The following is a 23557-nucleotide window of genomic DNA, read 5'->3' on the forward strand; positions in this document are numbered from 1 at the left end:
ACTAATTTATAAGACTAGATAAATAAAATATTACAATTGAAATCTAAAATTACAATTTAACTTATATAAATTTATTTGGAAAAGTCAAACACAATTTCTCATCAAAAGCAGAATTAATTTCTTGTAATATTCAAAACATCAGTATGATTCACATTTATTCATGTAATTTTTTTAATAATAAAGCAAACCCAATCCAATTGTAGTTGAAGTAGACTGGAATCCTAAAGGAACTTTAGGTGTAAAGTTAAGAGTGATCCAAACCCTATAACAGCTACAGTGTAGTATCTCTAATCCGAAGGTTGAATAATGATTAAAAAAAAAAAGATTCTCATAATCAGACGGCTATAAACGGTTGTCCAAGAGCTAAGGAGAGAGTCCTAGCCGTTGAGTGGCAAGGTCACAGGTGGTTTGAGTGAAGCCCACCCTAGACTTGAGCAAATCGAACTCCATCCACACGTTCTGCTGATGATGATGCCCAATCACATACGCTTCAATTCCCAACAAATCAGAGTTCCCAAAAGTGAAGCAATACACCCAATCACTCCCTTTACTCACCCTATACAACAGCCTCTCCCCTGACACCCTCATCTCCGCCCCCGAGAACACCAGCGTCACCGCCGGCACCGCCGCAAAACTCGCCGGCGCGTGGTAGCACAAGTCCATCGCCCCCTCGAACACGAAATTCGGATCCTCGATTCGGGTCAGCACTCCTTTCGTCTGCTCCAAAAACTCATCTTTCAGGGAACTGTAGACCGACCCGAGAAGAAAAGTGAACTGGGTGCCCGAATCCACCATTGTCTGACCCGCTCCGGTGTGGTCGGGCACGAACACCGACTTCGGAAGTTGCAGGAGTTTCTCCGAAACCTTAATCCCCTCGAGCTGGACCGTGTACGCGACACGGTTGAAATACGGCGACGAGGTTGTCGCCGTCACTAAAGGGGTGTACTGCAGTGGCGACGGGGCGTCCGTCCCGTCGCCAAGGAGGAGGACACCGAGAGCGTCCTCCCCAGAGATGCAGTAGGAAAATTTCGGAAGCGACATTTGTGTTACCAACGAGAGGGATCCTCGGTTCATGCCCATTAAACCTGTCGTTTTGGAATCCTCGTTGATGTCGGAGGTGTACCCGGCGGAGTCCATGCAGCCGAATAATGTTCCGGGTTGCGCGGCACCGGCAAGGGAGAAGGTTTCGGCGGCGAGGGTGCCCTCGGCGGAGGAGGCGTCGGCGTAGGAGACGATGACGTGACAGAGTTTGTTGTTGGGGTCGCAGGAAGCGGGGATAGTGAGGTCTCGGGTTCGAGTGGTGCAGATGGAAGAATTGCATGGGGTTGGAGTGTAGGAAGAAGAGAGGAGGGGGTTGAAGGTTGAGTTTAGGTTTGGGAGTTTTTTGCAGTGGAGCCAGGAGAGTTCGCTGCCTGTGTCGAGGACCATGGTAACGTTCTGTGGGGGCGAGCCTACGGTTAGTGAGACGGTTAGTGTGACGTTGTGGTGGAATGAGAGCTTACGTGAAGGTGTTTGTGTTTGTGTTTTGAGAGGCAGAAGGAGGGGTTTTTGTGTTAATTGTGATGAGGAGACACATGTTTGAATTTGGAGGAGAATGAGGGTTGTGAGAGAAGGTAGAAGGAGAGAAAGAGAGGAGTTAGAAGAGGCCATGATCTAGTTGAGAATAATATTGATTCAGGTTTTGTGTTGGTTGGTGGATTGATTTTATTTGCTTTGCTTCTCATGAGTTGGAACTTTCAGTTGATATTAAAAGTGGAGAGAGAGAAATTAAGGTGGGGGAGAGAGATGGGGAAGGGGTCTCTGTTGGATTGGATTGGATTGGATTGTCTCGTCAAGGATTTGGATTCCCTGCTTTCACACAGTGACACGGTCGAGAATATGAGCCATCTAATTAACAGTATTATAAAAGTGTTTTTAAATTAAATTTATCAAAATAATTTGTAAATCATCAGATCTTTATCAGACGATTCTTATCCTTCACTGCATGAATGTCTGTTTTTTTCCAACGATAGGAAATTCAGATCCTCTCCCATGAGACAGTCACCGTGTGAAGGTGTGGTGGAGCTCTCTAAAGATTCTCATGTCTAGCTGGATTGGATGAGAATTCGTGTCGTGACATTCAGTGGAAAATGAATGTCTTGTTTGCTAGTTTTAAAAAAAAGGTGAAAGTGTGAAACTACTCGATCGTGGTTTGCATTCTAGCTAGGCTTAATTGCACAGTAATCTTTTGAGTGAAATTTTAAGTCCAAATTGTCATTAGTGATCTGTTTGATAGTATTGAGAATTTTTTTTTTTGAACAACAAAAAGATGACGGTATGCAACCTTCGACATTGTGTTGATTGTTCTTCTTGTGTAGCATTTGGCTGCATGACACGGTTAATTATTTAATTAGTACTTGACTGGTTGAGACTACATATGAGAGTGATTGTCTACCACTCTGATTAGTGAGTGCTTTTATTGTTGTATAGAGATTGCATTCTAGTTTCACAAATCAAAGTCAATGTGTGAAAAATCATAAGTTGATTATAGTTCTTACAATTAAATCGTCGGTAGGATGTCACATTTAATTTGATTACGAACAGTACGTGGAAATGTAATTGTCGTTGCTGTTTGATGGTTACGCATTGTTAATGTTAAACAGCGTGGCGTTTTCTAGATTATGATAAAATGTGTCTAGTAATTCTTTAGGTATCTTATCTTATTTGTCGAATGCATATTCATAGAGATAAATATATATGACGAGCTTGAACACATGGCTAATTTTAAAAGTGAGCAAAAGATTAGAATAAAAAGGATAGGCAATGTTGATTTGGTGCTACCGACACTTTAATTTCTTTGGAAAAGGGAGCTCTGGAAGGAAAAAAAAGAATAGACAAAAAGTGCAGTGTTGTAGGAAAATCCGGAAGTGCTAAGAACCACCAAAAACTACTGCTTAGAGATATGAAATGGTCTGTTAAACCTTGTCGATTAATTCACTATCGCTAGTTATTAAAGATTAATGTTTGAAATTTTTGCCACACGCGCTAATCTTAATGCATGATGTGATTAGTCAGAGCAGCCAAGTTGATTGCATGCTATATAGTATGAATCAGTTAATCAAATAGAATACGAAAGTCTCCAACTTGATTTAGATATATCTGCTTTAATTTTGATTGGCAAATGATACAGTACGTGTCTTGCTAGCATCAGTAGTTGGTGATGTCTAGCCTCTTGTGATCGAGCGGAGAAGATATAAAAAAATTGTTGAAAATTTTTCATTTAATTTAAAATAAAAAAATTAAGAGTTGCTTAACATTAAGTTGCAAGATACTAATACAAGTATTTCAATCGTGTTGTACTATAATTATGATTATAATTTAAATTTGATGTTTTTAGGGAAGAAGTTTTGTATTCACTATATTTAATTTAATGATGTGTTGCAGTTATTTATTGAAAAATAAATTCGCTTATGTGAGATAGGATCATATGAAGAGAAATACAAAAACCTTAATCAAGGTCTCTCACTATATAATTTTGATAGGCAATATGAGTTCGACATCTAATTTAATAAGAGTTGGATATCTTATTTAATAATGAATTAATATAGTCAAATTTAATAAATGAGATAGCAACACCAAATTAGACAATAATATTTATATATAGAGGTTTCACCAATTTTTTATATATATATAGAGAGAAAATTCACACCGATAATGCAACTTAATCAAAGTCATTATAATTTAGTGGGAATCTATCAATAATGTCATAGGAATCGGCTAGTAAGTTGGGATTCTGAAAGTTTGCAATAGATTTATATCTTCTTATTTTGTTTTTAAGTTTGTCTATAATAATTCTAAAAAAAAGGTTGTCTTAATAAGGTATCGACAATGATAAGGAAATAAAAAACCGAACTTAGATAGAGGTTACCAATAGTTAAAAAATGATTTAATTCAATTTTAATACTTTATAACTCTGCTTGAAACAAGAGGAAGTGGACGTACTTGAACAACAAAAATAAAATAAAAAATAAAAATTGTGCTCCTTCCACTAGTTTTCTTTTATGTTCATTATTTTATATCATATTTTGATTTTGTTATTTGTTAAAAAATTAATTAAGAATTTTTTTTAAACTTTATTTCTTTTCATTTTCTTTCTTATCAAATAACCTACAAAATCATGTCACTTTTTACTCATTTTTTCTCTTTCCATTTTCCTTCCTAAACCAAACATACCCTTAGTCAATGTGTAGTTTAAGTCCTCATAATTTTAATTACATACATTTATTTCTGATAGTTTCTCACAGTCTTAAAATTTAATCCAATAATTGAAATAAGTGTAATAGAAGTGTGAGATATATATATTATTGATTTAATCCAATAAAATATATATTTTTTACTTAAAAAGTACAGTTTTCTTTGCTAATTTATACAAATTAACAATACACCACACCTTATTTATATTTCGGCTATTTTTAGGATGTGATTTAAGAGAGTAAATTCAAATGATTAAAAAGTTGAAAATAAAAAAATAAACGAATCAAAATTATACATATTGTTTAAATTATACAAGGGTCTAGAACTACCGGATCGCTGTAGTAGTGGGGTTGAAATAATATTTATATAGTCGTAGATTCGAATTTCAATGTGATTATTGTCCAAAAAAATTAGGAGGGTCAAAGTAACCATAAAAAAGATTTTTACCTTACTCTTTAATATGTATGAGACTATTTTTTCGGTCATATTACTAAAATTATTAATTGTATTACATAAATAATATTTTTATTTGTAAGAATGGAACACAATACTAAAAAATTTATAAAACTTATACTTTATTTAACATTGAAGTACACCCTTAATATGTTATTACATCACTCACACACGTACATAATGATGAATAATAAGAAAAAACTTTTTTAGGTGTACCTCGGGAATCAAGGCCCTGAAGGGCTATTTGCCCTGGCTGTACAGTAATGAACAAACAATGCAGAATGTGACTCGTGAAGTGGTGAGTGGTGACTACATATGGTATAACATAGCCATTGGCTAATTGGTATTGACTTCAGACATGACAATAATGCAATATATATCATTTAGAAAACTGACTGTCATCTTGGATACGCCAGACATAACTCTTGCATAGTCATGGACCCTTGTAGCTAGCTACTTAGGGTTCTATTAGTCTTGCATGAAAGCAATTTACGTCTTTTTATAGGAATGGATACATTTTGAAGAAGAAAACATTTAACCCTGTGGAAATCTTCAAAATTCACTGTGAGGGGACCTTGATCTGTTACCTTATTGGCACCGTTGGCTTAAAGGGCTAGCTAGAAACAGTTGCTGGGGCACTACTTATATACAAATATATTGGTGAATGGTGGATCCTCTATAAATGAACGCTTAATTTTGGTGAGATTTAAATATATATATCTAAACATTTTAATGCAAATTAAGTAATACTTTAGGAATTTAATGTTTATATTGTACTAATTTTATATACTATCATTTTTAACTACCGTGATTGAAGTCTTTGATCTCCAGTTATAAATTTCAGTTTTAAATTAGTTTTTATACTACTAATTTTTTTATTTAAAACTTAATCATATTTAAAATTTTCACTCTTCTTCATATGTGTTTTATGAGGATCGAAGGAAGAAGAAAAAAAGTTACAGGTTAACATTTTAACAAAAATAACAATTAATATTAATCAATAAAAAAATTAAGCATAAGTCTTTTATAAATTTGATGTATGTTGTCAACTATATTAGATTAGATGACAACATATTTTTTTCTTCTATAATAAGTACATTTTAATTAATTCATAATTTAGTTATTTAAATATTTCGGTGAGCACATGTTAAATATTTTCTCTTGAAAAACTGGGTAAAATATATATTTTAAACCCTTGAAATGTAGCCTTCTCGACGTAATTTCCTGATTTCTCTTTCCCCTACATCACTTTATCCTCGTTCCTCAAATATATGGTTTTTAGAGAAAAATAAATTTTTCAGTTAAATTAAATGGAGTTTATATATTGGACAAATTGCCCATACCATCGATCACGGTCATGCTCGTATAGAAAGGATCTTCATTCCAACTTTGAAGGGGCCTATAGTCTCACAGCAATCTCTTTCGGTCAATGTCACAGAAAAAAAATGGTTTTGATATTAAATGCAGGAAGAACTTCTGGAATGGGGAAAAAAAATTCCTCATCTGCGAAACCATTTTCTCTAAATAATAACTACAAAGAACAGGCTCATTTCGGTGTATTTCTTTCACATTTGGAAGCGTCCTTCGTGACATTATTGCCACGTCTCATTTACAACATTTATAACCCTTTCGTCCTTCTCTACAATTGTTGTTGGCTTTCTACACAAAACGATGAATGCTTTGATGACACACGCATACATAGCAGCACAATTTCGGAAGCTAAACCCATAACTCAAGCTTTTGCTCATAAATCCTAAGGACAATTTCTCACTTATTCAAACTCTAGCTGTCAACAACAAAAAACTATAGGCTTCCAAGTGGTCATCTTGTTGTCCATTTTAGCCATTTAAGTCCCTTAATTACAGCTACCTTAAGATTAAGATGGGACCATCCAAGCAATCAAGCTTCAAATATAACTGCTTTTATTCTGGTCTTTTGGTTTGAAATTTGCATAATGACACTGTTATATGTGGGTGTAGCAACTGAATCAAATTGAAAGTCCAAAAGCTAACTATTTGGGATTTTATAGGCCACGAGCTTTAGTACTTCACAGCCTTTTCTTTCTATTTTCGGTTGAAATAGAAAGAAGAGATCCATCTTTTTAATTAATGATGGATGACATTTGTTGATACATTTTGTTCTCATCTCATCATCTGTGGACTACGGTGTGCCATTTTAGGTATAAAGGCTTTCAATACCCGTTCAAATTTGCTATTGATTAAACAAATGGAGCGTTTGGATTTGAATTATGAAATTTAATCATACTATTTAAATGGTTGGCAGCAATTTCTCAACGAGAGAAGGAGAGAGGACACGTCTTTATGTATTTGCAATTCTGATCAGTTTTATTTACTACCCAAAGACGGCTAATTGATCGATGTCATTATCTTAATTTCTAAAAATTTTGTTGAAAGGGTGGCAAACTGATAGGTTTAAATTTCAAAAAGAGGAGTATACAATCTACAATTTCTATTAATTAAGTTTTATATTATTTTAATATTTAGGATTTAATTAATATAGTTGTCGTACGTAGCTAAATCGGATCGGACTCTATTGTGAACGCTTCTAGCCTTTATGCACACTGTGCTTAAGGCTAGCGGTAGTGTATACACTTAGATCAAATTGGACGGTTCATGATGTGAATACTTCAAGACTTTATTTATACATCTTGTGCTTAAGAGTAGGGGATTGTACACATAGCAAGATCGGACGGACCATCATACGTATTATGTGTCATGTCTCATTAATAGGGGACAAGTGTAATTATTAGACTATAATCCGAGCCATATCCTATATGTCAATATTGATTCAATTCGAGACAAAAATTGTGGAATTAAAGGGAATATTCTAATAAGATCTAGCTAATTTAGACTTAATCACATTTTGAGATTATAAGAATATGATGAAACATATTGATATATCATAAATGCACTAATCATAGAATATCAAAATGAGGTCGATTGACGATAATAAATAATTTTATCTCTTATCTTCAAAGACAGGTTAAACTTTACATTTTACTTGAATGTTTTGGATTAGGTTGACTCGATCATGAAGAAATATTTTTCAAAACAGCTATATAAATTGATTTTAAGGGAACTATAAATACCCCGATTATTTCTATGAAAAAAACCATGATTATTTCTCTTTTTGGTCCATCAAGGGTATCCCTTTTATGAGGAATGCTATTTGGACATTTCACACTATTTTTTTTGGTGGAAACATCTCACTATATACACTTCACTAATATATATATATACATCTGATAACTGTTAAATATGAGTTATTTTTTATAATAAAAATATATTAAAAATATCTTTAAAGATATTTATTTAGCAATTATTTTTAACTTAAATGATATGAATTGATATTTTTCTTATCTATGGCTTGCAGATATAAAAAGAAAAGATTAAAATAAAAAAAAGATCCAAAAGATATCAAAAAGATAAATAAGCTAGGAAGATTTTTTGTATCAAGCCCAAGTCTATTACAACAGTTATAAAAAGGGGATCAAGCCAAGGAAGAAACACACCGAGTCTTAGAGTCTTCCAGTGCATAAATCCATATCCTGAGCCTCTCCCTTAGGGGAAAAGGGAAATCTTCTTCTTAGCCATTCTCCCCCATGTTTTGCCTTGTTACTTGTCATCTATCACTCCCTTAGCCTTTGAATTGTAAAGCTTCTTATTATTATGAGAGGCTAAACCCCCTCAGTTGGGACCTGACAGCCAAAAGCTTTTGTAATATAATTGTTCTTCTTATCTATTAATGCAATTTCAGTTTCTATTATTCTTTCTTGCTTTTATTGTTATTGTGTGGTTTAGCCATCCATGCATCTGTTTTAGGGATTATTCATTGGGAAGTGGTAATGTCTAAAAGAACTGGAAAAGAACATCTCAACATTACATGGTTAGGGATAGTGTGATTTTGTTGTGCCTCTGCATAGCATCTTTTTACTTAATGTTGTTTATTATTCTATCTTTGCAAAGGAGATTTGGGAGAGAGAATATATAAATTAGACTTTTCAGCATGAGGAATCCGGGTTGAGTATATTAGCATATGTGAGGTGGAAATTGGAAAAACATTTAATAGAGAACATCATTAAAATTGTATCAAGGCTAGTTATGCATGCTAGGTCCCAACATTGTCTTATTCTGAACAGACCCTTAACACAAAAGTCATTGTTTAATTTTCTTGTTATTTTCCCTTTTACCTTCTATACTTCAAATTTCATATCTTTGATTTATCTTATTTTATCGTTTATTTTTTATCTTATCTTTCTTTATCTTCTGTCTTTTTTTATCTTATCATCTTTTAATTCAAATCTTTTATCTTTTCTATCTTCTATTTTTATCTTTAAATATTTATCTTTTCTTCTACATCTTTATTTCTTCTACTTCTTCTATTATTTTTAAATTGAGTTTGCATCAATCAATCTAAGTACAAATAAAGTTTCTGCGGATTCGACACTTAGACTTTCGAGTACTTTACTACTTGTCACAAATTGATACACTTGTCAATCGATTAACAACATCACTTATGCTTATCTTAATTTTTCTCTATAATATCATATGATTTATTATTTTTATATTTTTCTCTTTTATCACTATGATAAGTGTCTAATAGATTGTTGAGTATCTAATAATGGGGATGAAAAAATAGATCCAAACCTGTGGATATTCACAAAAATATCTGTAAGCAACGAAGGTAATTACCCGCTTATTGGGGTTGGGGTTGGGAGCAGGTATTTACATGCAAAACGTTGCAGGGATGAGTGCAGGTATGGGTACTATAGTATCCACCCTGCCCTACCCCGCACATCTCATATATATATATATATATATATATATATATATATATATATATATATATATATATATATATATATATATATATATATATATATATATATATATATTAGCATAATTAAAATATGTTACTTCAGTAAATAATTTATATTATACATATACTTTTATGTAAAAAAATAATTATATTTTCTAATTCAATTGGTATTTTAAAGTCACGGATCATGCTTTCAATTTCTAGTGTTGATGTCATAATTGGGGTTATTGGACTAACTATTAATGATGTGCCATATTGATTTTATTTCATGCTATCACTTTTATGTTGGGACCATTGGATACAATCATGATTTTGGTTTGTAAATTTCAATTAGCACTTTTATGTTGATGCCAATATTATTCATATTCTTTCAAATATCATTTTGGTTTTGAGTTGACTTGTAAATCCCTAATATTGTTGTGTAGAATGATGGTAACATACATTATATTATATTATATTTGTTTCACTCTATTTAAAAATAATGAATTATTACTTACTTTTGTTGAGTTACAAGTGTGAGGTGAAGTTCCATGTTGGGTAGAAGTGAAAAGATTGAGCATCATATAAGTGAGGAGAAAACCCATAAACCTGAGCCTTAAGGTTTTGGGTTAGAGTGTGGTATCAAACTTCCTTATGTGATGGCTCGTGATTCACAGGTATACCCCTCAAATCTCTCCAATAATTGGTATCAGAGTCGATGGTTCGACTTGGTGATTGACTCAGACGAGTAAGATGGCGGCGCAGCGTGCCCTGCAGATGGAGCGGTGGTGCAAGTACCGTAGGTGGTCAGAATGGCTATACTCGTGGATGATAAAGACTTTCGCTAGAGGGAGAGACTACCATGTGGAAGAAACTCACACTTGAGGGGGAGATGTCCCATAAACCTGAGCCTTAAGGTTTTGAGTTAAAGTGTGGTGTCAGACTTCCTTATGTGGTGGTTCATGGTCCACTGGTATACCCCTCGAATCTCTCTAATAACTTTCATGTATAAATTTATGAGTTTGTTGATAGGTTTTAGAAAGTATCGTCGTCACATGATATTCAAGCTTAATTAGAATTTTCGTTAAATGATTAGAACATTAACTTTAAGAATTGTTATGCTAGATGATTATCTTTTTAATGTTATATATTTGTTACTTAAGTTTGGAGGAATCATGTTTTGTTTGCTTTTTTTAATATTATGCGTAGATGTTTTTAAAGTTATGTTTGAATTATTTAAGAGTGAATTTTTAACTTGTAGTAGTTTTTTTAATTAATATATTTTTTGATTTGTTAACTACATAAGTAAAGTGTGATTTGTGGGTCGTGGGTATGAGTATATAGATACTCAATGGGTACATGGATGAGGATAAATTTACTACTCACACAGGTACAAGTTCGAGTATGAATTTTTTCAAATGCAGATATAAAAACAGATAATATAGGATCCTATCCAAACCTTATAAATTGTCATCTTTGTCTAATCATCATTTTTTTTATATATATATAACTACTCTTTGGAATATATTTTATTCCTTTGGGCTTGAGCCCTCAACATATCAAAGAAATGAAGATGAAAAGTAGATGTTTATAACAATAAATAAAGGAAATACACAATCTGTCTTTTGGTCACTCTTTTTACAATACGACTTTGTCCTTCAATTTTTCTGAAACCCCTTATTGCAATTGCAATGTATGAAATAGTTAATAAATAAAATAGGAAGAAAAGTATAAAATTTAAATTGATATAAAGAAAAGTTAAACAGCATATGCCTACCTGTCCTAGAACAGGCAAACGAAATCGCACCTTACCTTTCCTCTAATATAACCGCATATATGAATACATGACAGTTTCCTTTTAATTTTCTCTCACTTTTCATTTAATTATTTTCTCTTTCTTTCATACAAAAAATTATATATAGTTTTTCATCAGTAACAACTTTCACACTTTATCTCGCACAACTCTCATTTTTTATCCATCTTTCTTCTCATAAAACTGGAATTGAAGAACATAATATTGTTATATTTGTTATTTTATTCTTCATCCATTTCTATTTTTACCTAATGAACTTTATGGTTTCTAAGGTTATTTTATTGTGTTGATACATATGCAACCATGCACGTTTGACCTAAGGGATTGATTTTTCAATATAGATGTGTTTTTATGAGCTTTTTGTTAATTATTTTTTAAAGCATTTTGTTTGGTGTGAGTACACAAATTTTTGAAGCATTTTTATTTGATTTTATTCTTGTTGGATTAAGCAAGGTACCTACTTCAACTTTCTCTTTCTCCATTTTCATAGTTTCGTTGGTCTTTTACCTTAGTTTTAACCTAGGCCAGTTTTTGTGTTTACATGTACAAATGATATAGTATAGAGAGGTTGGGTTGGAGCGATAAACATCCTAAGATCTACAGCATCTACCTTTGGGACACGAAATTTCGGTATTGTACTTCCTCCAATTTTTTCTCTAGCAGTTTGAACCATCATCTCTCTCTGCATTTTATCATTTTGGACTTACTGATCCCAAATTTTTAATTTGGATTTAAGGTATTTTGTTTTACTCCAAAAAGGAGAATTTAATTAGTGTATATCTCATCAATTTGGACATTGCTAGGAATGGTGAAAATCCTTTAAGCAAAAGCATGTCTAAACAATGAAAGACATCATGTTGAAAAAATGAAAGGTAGGTGCAACTCTGTTCTATATTTAAAAGATAAAATGATTTTTTTGTGTACATTCTGAATTAAACTAAGGTATGTACTCCTAGACAAAATCATGATGCAATAATTAACTTAAAGAAATAAATGCATTTTGATTTGCCAAAGAAGACAAATGTCCCGAAGAATCTTTCAATGGAGACAGAATAACATTGATCTTGATGGATTATAGAAGAAGAAAAATTGAAATTGGAATAATTCATAGATAGACAAAGATTTGTCATTATACTTTTTTATTATTAGTTTAATTAGCTTTTCTTTTTTACATTTTATTTTTGTTTAAGGCACCTATATGTAGTGTCAAATAGTATCAAAATTAGTATCTCTTTACTTGCTTAAACTTGACATATTATTTTCCTTTTTATTAATTTTACCTATTATTTGTATTTTTTTCTACAACATTGTGTGAGAAGATACAAGAAAATTAAAGTTTTTTTTTGGTCTACTTTGTTTACCCATTATTTTATCTTGGGTTTAAATTTAATTTAAAATTAAATATTAATAATGTTTTCTTATGTTCAAAGTCTTAATTGGTTGAATTTAAGAAATCTTAAATTTTTAACTTGGATAAATATTTGTAACAATTGCAGGATAAAAAAAATCTACATAATTTTTGTATCAATAATAAGAATAAATAATAATATTTTTTAGCACGATCAATAATATTTTAGAAGTGATATTTGCATCAAATTCAATATGAACTAATATTTATCTATAACATAAAAAGCAAAACATGGTACGCATAATAAGCTAAATATTAATTCAAGAAAAGTTAATACAACTTTAACACAATAGGAATGTGATCACATAATAGAAATACAAACAAACAAGTGTCAATGTAAATAATAAAATCAACATACAATTTAATACATTATAGATAAATTACAAAAATATATTAATTTTAGCATATGGAAACACAATAACAAAATATAAATGGGGACATACAGGTGTGATGATGTGTTTCCACCAGTATATAGGATGCAAATGCAAGTTTTCAAGCACTCCATATTAACACGATCAAAATTGATAAATTTGATGATTCAAAATAGGCTAAATAGAGTTAAACTCTTTAATTTGAGACTAAAAAAGTGACTCAATTTGGCCAGTCCAATTAACTAAAGTGGTCCATAAAATACAAGTCCGAAAACCATCAACCTTATTTTGTCCAATATTTTAAGTTTTAATTTTTATTTTTCATAATATATATATATATATATATATATATATATATATATATATATATATATATATATGGGCGCGCAAAACTAGATCAATTTCTGTAAAAAAAAAAAATGAGCAATTTGATCAGGACTAAGTTGGACTAACAAATTTATGTTCTATATAAGAAGAGTTCTTATATTTAGACACTTACAAATTTGAAACATTTTTATTTTATCTTCATTTCTCAATTATCATATTTTATGTACTTTTCTCTTTTTCTCTTAAGCTATCACATAGCACCTGGAGTGTATATGTATATATAATCATATGAAAATCAGGCTAACCCGCCTAACCTACTTTTTGAACATTAGCACCCAGGCCTAACAATTCATTTTTACAGTTTTACCCTTGATTACCCATGCATTTTCTGGAATTTTTTAGGTTCTCTAAATGTTATTCTTGATAAATGTCTATTGAGCTCAAAATTAAATTAATAAAAGTTATCTTTCTAATTTTGTGATATATTTTTAACATATGCATATATACAAAAACCAAAAATGAAAAATGCAAATGGTCGTAGACGATTAAAATAACTTTATACGAAGTTTGTCAAACTTCTTTTATCTTCACATATAATGGAACTCAATCTTCCTTTCATGTGAATTTACCAGCCACGAAAACCATGCAGATCGAATCATGGCATAAGTGATGTTGCTGAACTTTCAGTTAAGTCATCAGCAACCAATTCAGAGCAGCATGCATGCCTATGCTTATGATGCAGATTTCTAGAGGAAAGCAATGGCAAGGAACACGAATTTGCAAGACAAACACTGAAGCTAATCAAACTTAATTTACAAATGACAAGTAAGAAAAAAGCATATACGAGAACAACACATGATGAAGGCGCTTCAGATCATTAATTACAAACTATCCGAAAACATTATCCATACATATACCAAATGATGTTACATATAATTATTACCATGGTCTGGTTCCCTCGTTGACATCCATTGACCAAGTCCTACGCGAAGAAGGTGGAGAGGGACCCACGTTATTAGGACGAGAAGAAGCCCTAAAACTATTACTCCTCATCACCGTAGTTCTCGAAGTGTTAGAAGAACGATTAGGGCCAACTCCACCACCTCTCAAGCAACTAAACAAACCGTTAAACATTCTCCTAAACGCGCCACCTCTTCTGCTCCCTCTAGACTCCGACACCGACCACGAAACCCTCCTCGGTTCACCCACAACAACGTTGTTGAAGTTGAACCCACCATCCACTTCCGTGTACACAAGAGGCACGTTAACCTCTCTCTCACCCTCTCTTCTTCCTAATCTCCCCACGGCAAACCCTCCACCGGGTAACCTCAAAATCGTTAATCCCACATTGTTGTTGTTCTCTTCCTCCTCCTCCTCTTCCACGCGCTCCAATCTCGCACGTGCGACATTCTCGCACGGCAACTCGTGCCGGCACACGGGGCACGAGTTTTTAATTGCTAGCCACGGTAAGATGCATTCCGCGTGGTATATGTGTTTGCATGGCATTTCCTTTGCCATGGTGGAAAGCTCGAAGGGCTCCTTGCAAACCGCACAGTGCGATTCAGTCGCCGTGTGAGTCTCGTCGATCTCGATCGACGGGAGCAACTCCACGGCGGACTTCGACGCCGGCGCGTGGTTATGCTGGTCGTTACTTCCCATGCCGGAGTTCGATTCCACCTGGGAAAGCTGGTCCATGACACGGTCAAACCCTGTTCCGAGGAGAAACTCCGACATCCTCGGAGGGAGTGGTCGGAGACCGGAACCGGCTCCGTCGTCGAAGAAAAGGTCGAAGCCGGAGCCACGGTCCCGGCTTGTTCCCTCGCTCTGGAGCATGATGACCGGATTAAGCGGTGACCGGTGGCTGGTAACGTACCGGCAATGATGACGGCGAGAGGAACGGGGGTTGTAGTCGGAGTTATTAGAACTGTGGCCGATCATGTACATTGCCGTCCCCGTCGGGAACCTACGGCGGCGGGTTTCCACGTGGTGGACGGAGCGGTTCGAAGGTTGGATCTCTTCGACGAATCCGCTGTCGCAATCGGGACAAACCGGCATTATTTCTTGTCTCCATGCTCTCACAAATTTGTTGCACCGGTGACACCAATGGGAAGACATCTACGTATAGTTACGAATACGTACGTGCGGTATGGTTTATACGAGACGTATTAATTAGAGGGAGAAAGAGTAGTACTGCTGGAAGGGTTGAAGTTACGCATCGTCTTGGTTTCGATGTTGGAGAAGAGAAGATGAAAGGATTATAGGTTGGGGTTTCATGGTATGGCGTTGAAGAAGATAACAGAAAAAAACGACATTTTGTTGTTTTGGCGTGTCGCCAACGTTGTTGGTTGCACGGCACGTCGTGTAGAGCGTTGGATGAATGGAACAGTTTTGAGTTTTATGAGTTATGTTATGCTGTTGCTAGATTACAGCCTGGCACTTTGCTATTACCTGGGAGGTTTGGTCTGAGAATAGCGAAACGGAAGATTCTCTCTTTTTTGTTAATTGTTTATTTATTTTATTAAGTTATAAACTGTGTCAACTTACAGTTTTGCTGATTCAATTTAATATAGAAAAATAGAAATGTTATTTTAAGTACTAAAACCGATTTTCATCAACGAGATTTTGGATGTGTTTAGTTGAACGGATCTACATCAAAATTAATCTCATATTATATTTCTTTTATAACATGTTAAAATATAAATCATTTAATTATCTTCTTAATCTTATTTAATTTTCACAAGAGTTGAGAAAAACAATCAAAAAATAATTTATATAAAATCAACAATGATATAATGATTTATATAAGTTACTTTTGATATCCCTCCTTTCAACACTAAAGAGTGTAGAGAGCAAAAACAAAATATTTTATGAATGATTATAAATAAAGTTGTTTTTTTAATAATTCTGAGTAAATATTGAATTTTATTAGTTTAATTATTATATTAAAAGTTCTTATTGGACAAATAAAATTTAATCACATGTATTACATTTGTAAATATGATTAACTTTATCCCATGAATAGTTAAGAGTAAATGAATGTGATTTTCTATAATTATTATCAACAAGTAATTAATAGTAATGTGAGGTTATTAAAGTGTCTAATAGTATTAACTTTGTCTAACAAGTGATTTATTGTACCATGTGATTATTAAAATGCCTTACAATGATTGACTGTAAACTGGTTAATATTAACCATAATTAATGGAATAAATTATAGAAATCTTCCTTAAGGTTTGGACTAATTATATCTTATAAAAAAACTTCGTACCCCATTGTCCAGAGGCTCTTCGCTATGCGAAGGTATGGGGGAGGAATGTTGTACGCAGCCTTACCCTTGCATATGCAAAGAGGCTGTTTCCGGATTCGAACCTATGACCAACAAGTCACCAAGGCACAACTTTACCGCTACACCAGGGCTCGTTCTCTAATTATATCTTATACTTCTCCATTTTTTACTCCTACAAAAACATCCTTAATTTTTGTCATACCATTACACCGAGCTCCGTATAATGAGCGGCACATGATTTTTAGAGATTTATTTGTCGAAAATACAGTCATCTTCTTCTTGAATTGCAAATGTTCACGGTAAAAAGAGGCCTAAGGAACTATGCACAGTGATGCAAAATTATGACCTTCATTGCTCTGCAAAACAATATCACTCTCCAACAGAACCCAATTAAGTTCAATTGTCAAGCAAACCAAGTCAACAGAATCTAGTCATGCTCAATTTATGCTCAATCAACAGACACAATGTGACCAACAAAATCATATAAAAGAGACATCAATTAGAGAAAGAAAATACCTCAAACCAAAATATCACCAACTCAATCACCTTGCTCGTGATCTCACCATCCATGGCTGTGGGTGAGGTTCGCTCGCAGATCCTGCTATACGGCATCGCTAATCGGAGATCGAAGTTGCAGTTCAGATCTGGGTACAAAGACATCGTGTCGGCGCCGATATGGGTCAAAAGATTGCGAGGTTCACACGCAGATCCCTCTTCCCCTCCTTCCTTGCTCCCTTCACTGTTTATCTTTGTTTTATTTTGTCAGATCTGCATGAGCTGAAGATGAGGAGAAAGACAGTGCCTTTCGGGCAGAAGAGAGAGGCCGTTATGGATTATTACAAAATAAAATTTCATCTGAATCCGTTTGAGACAAGAAGATGCTGGAGAAGCAGGAAAAGATGATAAAGGAAAAAAAAAAGGGTGAGAACTGAGAAGGGTTGTAAGAGAAACTAGGAAGGTGGGAGAATTACAAACTAGAAAAGCATACTTTAGGGGAATTACAAAAATACAAATGGGAGGTGTGAGAAGTAAAATTAAGAGTGCAATGGAAGATCCCTTAAATAATCTACCCTAGTCCACTTTAGACCACCACTTAGTGGGTTGGCCCATTTAATTGATGAAAATATTTAAAACTAGAAAATAAAATTATTACGAAAAAATAAAGCAAATAAATACTAACTTATATTTATTTTAACATTTCTGTCCTATAGACTAATTTGTTAATCCATAAGCCTCGTTCAAAGCATCTAATTCACGATTAAGATCATAAAAATACTTATTTAAACGGATTTATAATTTCTATAAGTAACGTTATTTTAGCGTATTTAAGTTCCAAATAAGAGTTTGTTAGGGGTGTTCCCGCTACTCCTATTAAAAAAAATTATAGTTCTTATTGATCCTTTTTTTTTATCATAGAAATACTTATTGAAACGCACAACAATTCCTTAGTATCTGTAATATCTCTCGAATATTATTCTCTGTTTCCAAAACAATCCACAGCAACGGTTGAGGAACCTTAGTAGGGAAGTGTTGTGCTTGTTTGAGCCACAATGAATGAGTCTTGTATGCTTCAAGTGATATTGTGGTCTTTCATGCACACAACTTCTTGTTGTTTTCTTTCTAGATGCTGTAGGCCTCATAGGCACTGGTCGCTGGAATTGTAGCTATCCAAGTTGAACTTTTTTTTTTGACATTTTTGTTCGTGGTGTGACATTTCAATAGGTTTTTTCAGTTATTTAAAAAAAACAGTTATATTAAAATATTGTATGAATAAATTAAATTTATCAAATCCAGTTTTTGTAAGGATATCAGAAGTCTTAAAGAAACCTTACAAGGATACCTTATCAATTAAGGGTTTTATCACTTCATATCCTTTTCTTCTAGAAAAATTGTATACAATTTCTTTTACTTGTCCTTGTCGGGAAAAGTACACATACGCTGCTATAATTGAATCCAACTAGCATGCACTTATTTCTGATCAATTAAGAGTACATGATACTCATCGTCTAAACCATATGAGAAATTAAAGAAGGAAAATGTTTTTACGGTAAGCGTTTTAACTAATATAATTTGCATATTATTATGCAGCCTCTCCTGGGTCTTATATATAGAGAGCAACTTGTATATAGGGATGAGAATAGGGCATATTAGGTCAGGTTAGACTTTAAAAGGTCTGAGTCTAAACTATGATGAATTTTTGAGACCTGAGTCTGACCTATAACCTATCAAAGATTTTTATTTTGGTACGACTTGATCTTTTTAAAAACTTAGTCTGACCTGATAGTCTTTTTAAAAGCCTTCTTCACATCAAATCTTTAATATTCCTTAATGGAAAAGGAGGAGAAACGCTAGTCGGCTTTCATCACGAACAAAGAATATATGCATGAAAAAGAGAAGGTAAAAAGAAGATGAAATAAAAAATATTAAAGGAATAAGAAGATGTAAGAAAAAATGGTAAGGTTTTGAAGTTTTACTTCTATCAAAGGTTGAAGTGAAAAGGATATGATTTTTGTTTGCTATGAAATAGGAATGTAATAGAAAATTTAAAAGGAAAAGAAAAAAGTTAACAGAAATAGGAAGACCAATAAAAATAATGAGGAATATAAAAGGACACATGACTTACACCTAAATTGTAATTAAAATTTTACTTGATTATAAGAATGGAAGTTATGGAACAATAATGTGAAATCCAAAGTCTGCTAGTTTTTAAAAAAATATTAATTGTACCAAAAAAATAATATACTATCTTATAAGACTTTTTGATAAGTCTAAGTCTGATCTATTTAATTTAATAGGTTTTTAAAAAAAATCTGAGTCTAACCTTTTAATTAAATAGGTCAGTTCAGATCATACTTTATGTAGATCAGGTTGTAAGTTTTATAAGCCGATCTGATCTATTCTCACCCTGTGTATAAGTTAGTATATGTAATTGGTGGTTAAACTCACAAACATATTCTGGATCAGCTTAAAACTTTTTGTCTAGTGTAGAATGTCTCAGCTACTGTTAAGTGTTAACGCATGATTTTTTTATTTTATTTTATTTGGAGAGCAGATCACAAGTTAAACGTTAGGAACTATTTAGGGCGAGACAATTATAAGGGTTTTAATTAAGATATCACTATTAGTCCTGTACGTAATAATATTGATGATCTTAATGCTCTTTTCTGTGTTGCTTAAGCTATCATCGGTTCAATTTATAATGTCATCGTTGCCCGATAATTTATGTAAACAGATGGCATCGCAAATATATTCCAGAAAGAAATAATAAATCATAACGAAACACAGCCAAATCTCCTATTCCTGATCTCCTGCAAGTGCCTTGATGACTTTTATTGAACATCTCTTGTTCTAGTTATTTTAATACATCTTTAATTTGTTTATAAAATTATACTAAAAATAAATGCATATAATTTTTTCAAGGTAAATAGTAAGTACGGAGAGTGTAATTGATTTTTACATTATCATTTAATTAAAAAATTTATATGTAAATTAATTTTATTAATTTTTATAATAAGTTATTTTCAAAGTTATATATATATATATATATATATATATATATATATATATATATATATATATATATGATTTCTATTTATTTTATAAAAAAAATATTGTATAAATTAATATAACTCAAAATAATATAATTAAGTACATGTATGCTACATATTATCGATCAATTTTAAAGTTAGGAAAAGTGAATCAATCATGAAATTACCCGTGATCTCAGTCTTGACAGAACCAACCAAATTCCAAACAATCCATATATTTTAATCTACAGGTAGGTATATATAAAATACACAAATTTATGATGTTCAATACACAAGCTGGTGCATCCATGCATCCATTATACAAATCAACAAAATAAAATAATTAATCAATCTTTCAAACTAGTGCTGCAATTTTATTTTCACCGTATGAACGTTCTCACCACCTTCACCATCTGATCAAAGAAAGAATAAGTAGGAGACACAGTGCCATCATTCCCCGCAAGCACCCTATACTTATCCTTCCTCGTAAAGTTGGTGCACTCAAACCCTAGCGTAGCCGCCAATATTCTCTGGACATAGTTAGCCACGTCGTGTGGACTCTTCCCCGAAGAACACGTAGCTTCAACCGGCAACTGGTTAAGGAAAGTAACCTCGTACACCGGTCTAGGGTTCATGAAGAAGAAAATGGGGTCCAAACCCTTCCAACCCCTCGCGGTGGTTGCATGGAAGAACCCTACCCTATAGTTCATTGCCACTGGCACTATCCGGTCGGTTAGTTCAGCAAAAAGACCACTGAACCTTAAAAGGAAAGGCTCACGACATGTTGTTCCTTCGGGACACACTACTAGGTCACCTTTGGATAGCTCAAGTTTGATTTTTTCGGCGTCTATGTCGCGTGATCTTGTGAGCCTCACGGTGGGGATGGGGGAAAGGATCTCTGAAAGGCGTGAGATGGAGTACGTGACGGCGGGGATTTTGCGGCGGAGGACGGAGGAGAGGACGACGGGATCCATTAGGGTGCGGTGGGTGCAGACGTAGAGCACACCAGAATTGCCGCCGGAGGGAGGGAGGGGTGGTTTTCCCTTTACGATGACCTTGCCGCCGAATAGCCTTGAGATGTGTGGAATGGCCCAAAAGGGTAGAATAGAGCCCATGGCTATGCGGATTATGGCTAGTACAATGCCCACAGGAATCCATAGGAGGATTAGGAGGGAGGTGGATGGCGTCGGCCGCTTCACGAGGCGGCCGTCGTGGAAGATCACCGGAAGTGGCCGGAGCAGCTGGTGGTTAAAGTTTTGGTTTGCCGAATTCGGTGGATTTAATTGATCCTGCATGTAATGTAGGGAAGTTTTTAGCAATACTTATTATTTAAAAATAATAATTGTGGACACTATTATTTAACAACTAGAAAGATAAAAAGATATAATAATAGTAGAAAAAATATATAAATATGATTTAACAAAAGGAAATACGATGGGGTGTCTGTAATCATAAAAATTTCTAAATACGATTATTTTATTATTTATAAGACTTACTATGTACTCTAGTTTCAAATATACTCCAACATATATGGATCAGTTTGTGATTGAATGATCATAAAAAATACTATAAGCGCATATACTGTGTACTTTTTTAATTTAATTTTTAATATACAAATAAAAAATATCAAATTAAGAGTATTAACCATCAAACGGCAAATATCATAAAAATACTAAAATTTGGCCCATGAGATGGACATAAGGTCATTTTTTATTTATTTTCCCAAGCTAAAATTAAACAGCCTACTTGATTGGAAGTGAAAGGAATCTGAATAGTTTGCATAAAATCGTAAAATGTACCGTATATACTATTATTTTACCAAGATAGCTAAACCAAAGTAAATTGATTTTTAGTTTCATTTTCCATTTCTGTTTAGTTTGATGTATAGCAATAGGCCTTACCATAACCAAAGTTGGCGCTTCATTGTCGAAAAAGTTGGCAACCCTTTCAGAAATGGTATTGTTGGAGTGACCAAGGACGAAACCCGTCGCAAAGCCAAACCTATTGAAGGAGAGTTCGGTCCCAATGACCTCACCAGCACGTAGATGCTCCTTCACGAACCTCTCTACCATAATCTTTGGCGTCTTGGTCACCACGACCCTCTTGTCGTAGTTGCTGAACACCCTCCATGTGTCCATGTCAAGATCATCCATGTAGAACTTCGGCAAAACTGCCCTAGCCACTGATTCAATCTCGGACTTTGGAACACCAGCCACAGCCACGAAGATCATTAGCTTGAGAGATGCATCGTTCATGCCAACCATGTCAAGGAACCGAATCACGGGCAATAGTGTTAGCAACAAGGCGAAACGAACCAAACCTGAAGCTTCAAACGCAACCAACATGAAGTATGAGAACGCATCCTTGTCCTTCACAAGCGTGCCTTCTAGCTCACACACCACAGACTCCATAACTTAGGATTATTCACCAGATTTAATTACTCTCTTTCTTCTTGTACAAATGATGTTTTTTTTTTTTCTTTCTGTACTTGCCTTTGGCTTGTGATTTTTTGAGTTCCAATGTTTCACCTTATAATATGAATATGGTTTTTATGGTTATGACTTATATACAAGACTATGGAACTGGGCTTTAATTTATTTGACTGGTCTCTAACACAAAGCAGTTTAGCGGTTTTACAACTACCTTCTCTCTCTCCACTTGGTTTTTTTTTTTTTTTTTTTTCTCTCTCTATGTTTTTGGGTGGATATATCCGCGAAGAATAGAGCATTAGAAGCAACGTTTATAGGCAAAGATTAATGACTTAACCCCAACAAATTAATTAAAAAGTTTTTTTTTCTGACTTATTAGTTTAGAAGTACTATTGGTAGCCGGCTACTTTTGGTCTTCGGACACCTAATTAATTAAAATTTGCGCGTCTTTTACGAGTATTTTTAGGTCACTTACCATTGCTTAAAATGAAACATACGTATCTTGAGTTTTGACCAATATTTTTGTTTGATATGAAAAATTAATTATCTCGTCATACTATATATATACGACTGTTGACTGATGTCTAGAGAGTACAAGACAAAATTGATGTAGTTCATCCTAAAATATTGCAAATTATGTGTACTAAGCAGTAACCATATTCTTGACGTATTGAAGCGTCTATGTGATGTAAAATCTTGAGCATAATTACACGACTTGAAGCTTTTACATAAAGTACCTCTTAATATTATCCTTTATAATCTTAATAACAGCAGTGATATTCCCTTAGATAATTAATACTACTAATTAACGATGTGATTGCTTATTAGATGTGAAAAATCATTTTAGATCTGACATAAAAACATGTATATTTTATATGATAGTATTTGCAAC

At 33.5% G+C, this 23557-nt stretch overlaps 3 protein-coding genes and 1 long non-coding RNA gene across 4 annotated transcripts; all 4 read right to left on the reverse strand.

The window, feature by feature from the left end:
• Nucleotides 1-129: 129 nt before the first annotated feature.
• On the reverse strand, nt 130-1755 carry LOC114398482 (aspartic proteinase PCS1-like). The gene has a single exon (XM_028360692.1). The coding sequence runs from the start codon at nt 1648-1650 to the stop codon at nt 364-366; it is 1287 nt and encodes a 428-aa protein (XP_028216493.1). The 5' UTR covers nt 1651-1755; the 3' UTR covers nt 130-363.
• A 12444-nt stretch (nt 1756-14199) lies between these two features.
• On the reverse strand, nt 14200-16038 carry LOC114371909 (probable E3 ubiquitin-protein ligase RHC2A). Its single transcript, XM_028329231.1, has one exon. It carries the CDS (start codon nt 15536-15538, stop codon nt 14363-14365), a length of 1176 nt encoding a protein of 391 aa, XP_028185032.1. The 5' UTR covers nt 15539-16038; the 3' UTR covers nt 14200-14362.
• Nucleotides 16039-16928: 890 nt separating this feature from the next.
• LOC114398492 lies at nt 16929-17738 on the reverse strand. Its single transcript, XR_003663607.1, has 2 exons — nt 17226-17738; nt 16929-17065 (listed from the first exon to the last, which is right to left on the reverse strand). It is a non-coding gene; the product is annotated as an uncharacterized LOC114398492 (long non-coding RNA).
• A 2700-nt stretch (nt 17739-20438) lies between these two features.
• LOC114398499 (glycerol-3-phosphate acyltransferase 5-like) lies at nt 20439-22919 on the reverse strand. Its single transcript, XM_028360702.1, has 2 exons — nt 22138-22919; nt 20439-21525 (listed from the first exon to the last, which is right to left on the reverse strand). Exons 1-2 carry the CDS (start codon nt 22645-22647, stop codon nt 20617-20619), a joined length of 1419 nt encoding a protein of 472 aa, XP_028216503.1. The 5' UTR covers nt 22648-22919; the 3' UTR covers nt 20439-20616.
• Between the last annotated feature and the right edge of the window lie 638 nt (nt 22920-23557).

The sequence above is a fragment of the Glycine soja genome, chromosome 2, assembly GCF_004193775.1.
Source record: "Glycine soja cultivar W05 chromosome 2, ASM419377v2, whole genome shotgun sequence".
Lineage (NCBI taxonomy): Eukaryota > Viridiplantae > Streptophyta > Magnoliopsida > Fabales > Fabaceae > Glycine > Glycine soja.

Coding starts and splice junctions, on each gene's coding strand:
- LOC114398482 (XM_028360692.1), bottom strand. CDS start 1,650: ATGGCCTCTTCTAACTCCTCTCTTTCTCTCCTTCTACCTTCTCTCACA.
- LOC114371909 (XM_028329231.1), bottom strand. CDS start 15,538: ATGTCTTCCCATTGGTGTCACCGGTGCAACAAATTTGTGAGAGCATGG.
- LOC114398499 (XM_028360702.1), bottom strand. CDS start 22,647: ATGGAGTCTGTGGTGTGTGAGCTAGAAGGCACGCTTGTGAAGGACAAG. Junction 21,526..22,137: donor AAGCGCCAACTTTGGTTATG/GTAAGGCCTATT, acceptor CATTACATGCAG/GATCAATTAAATCCACCGAA.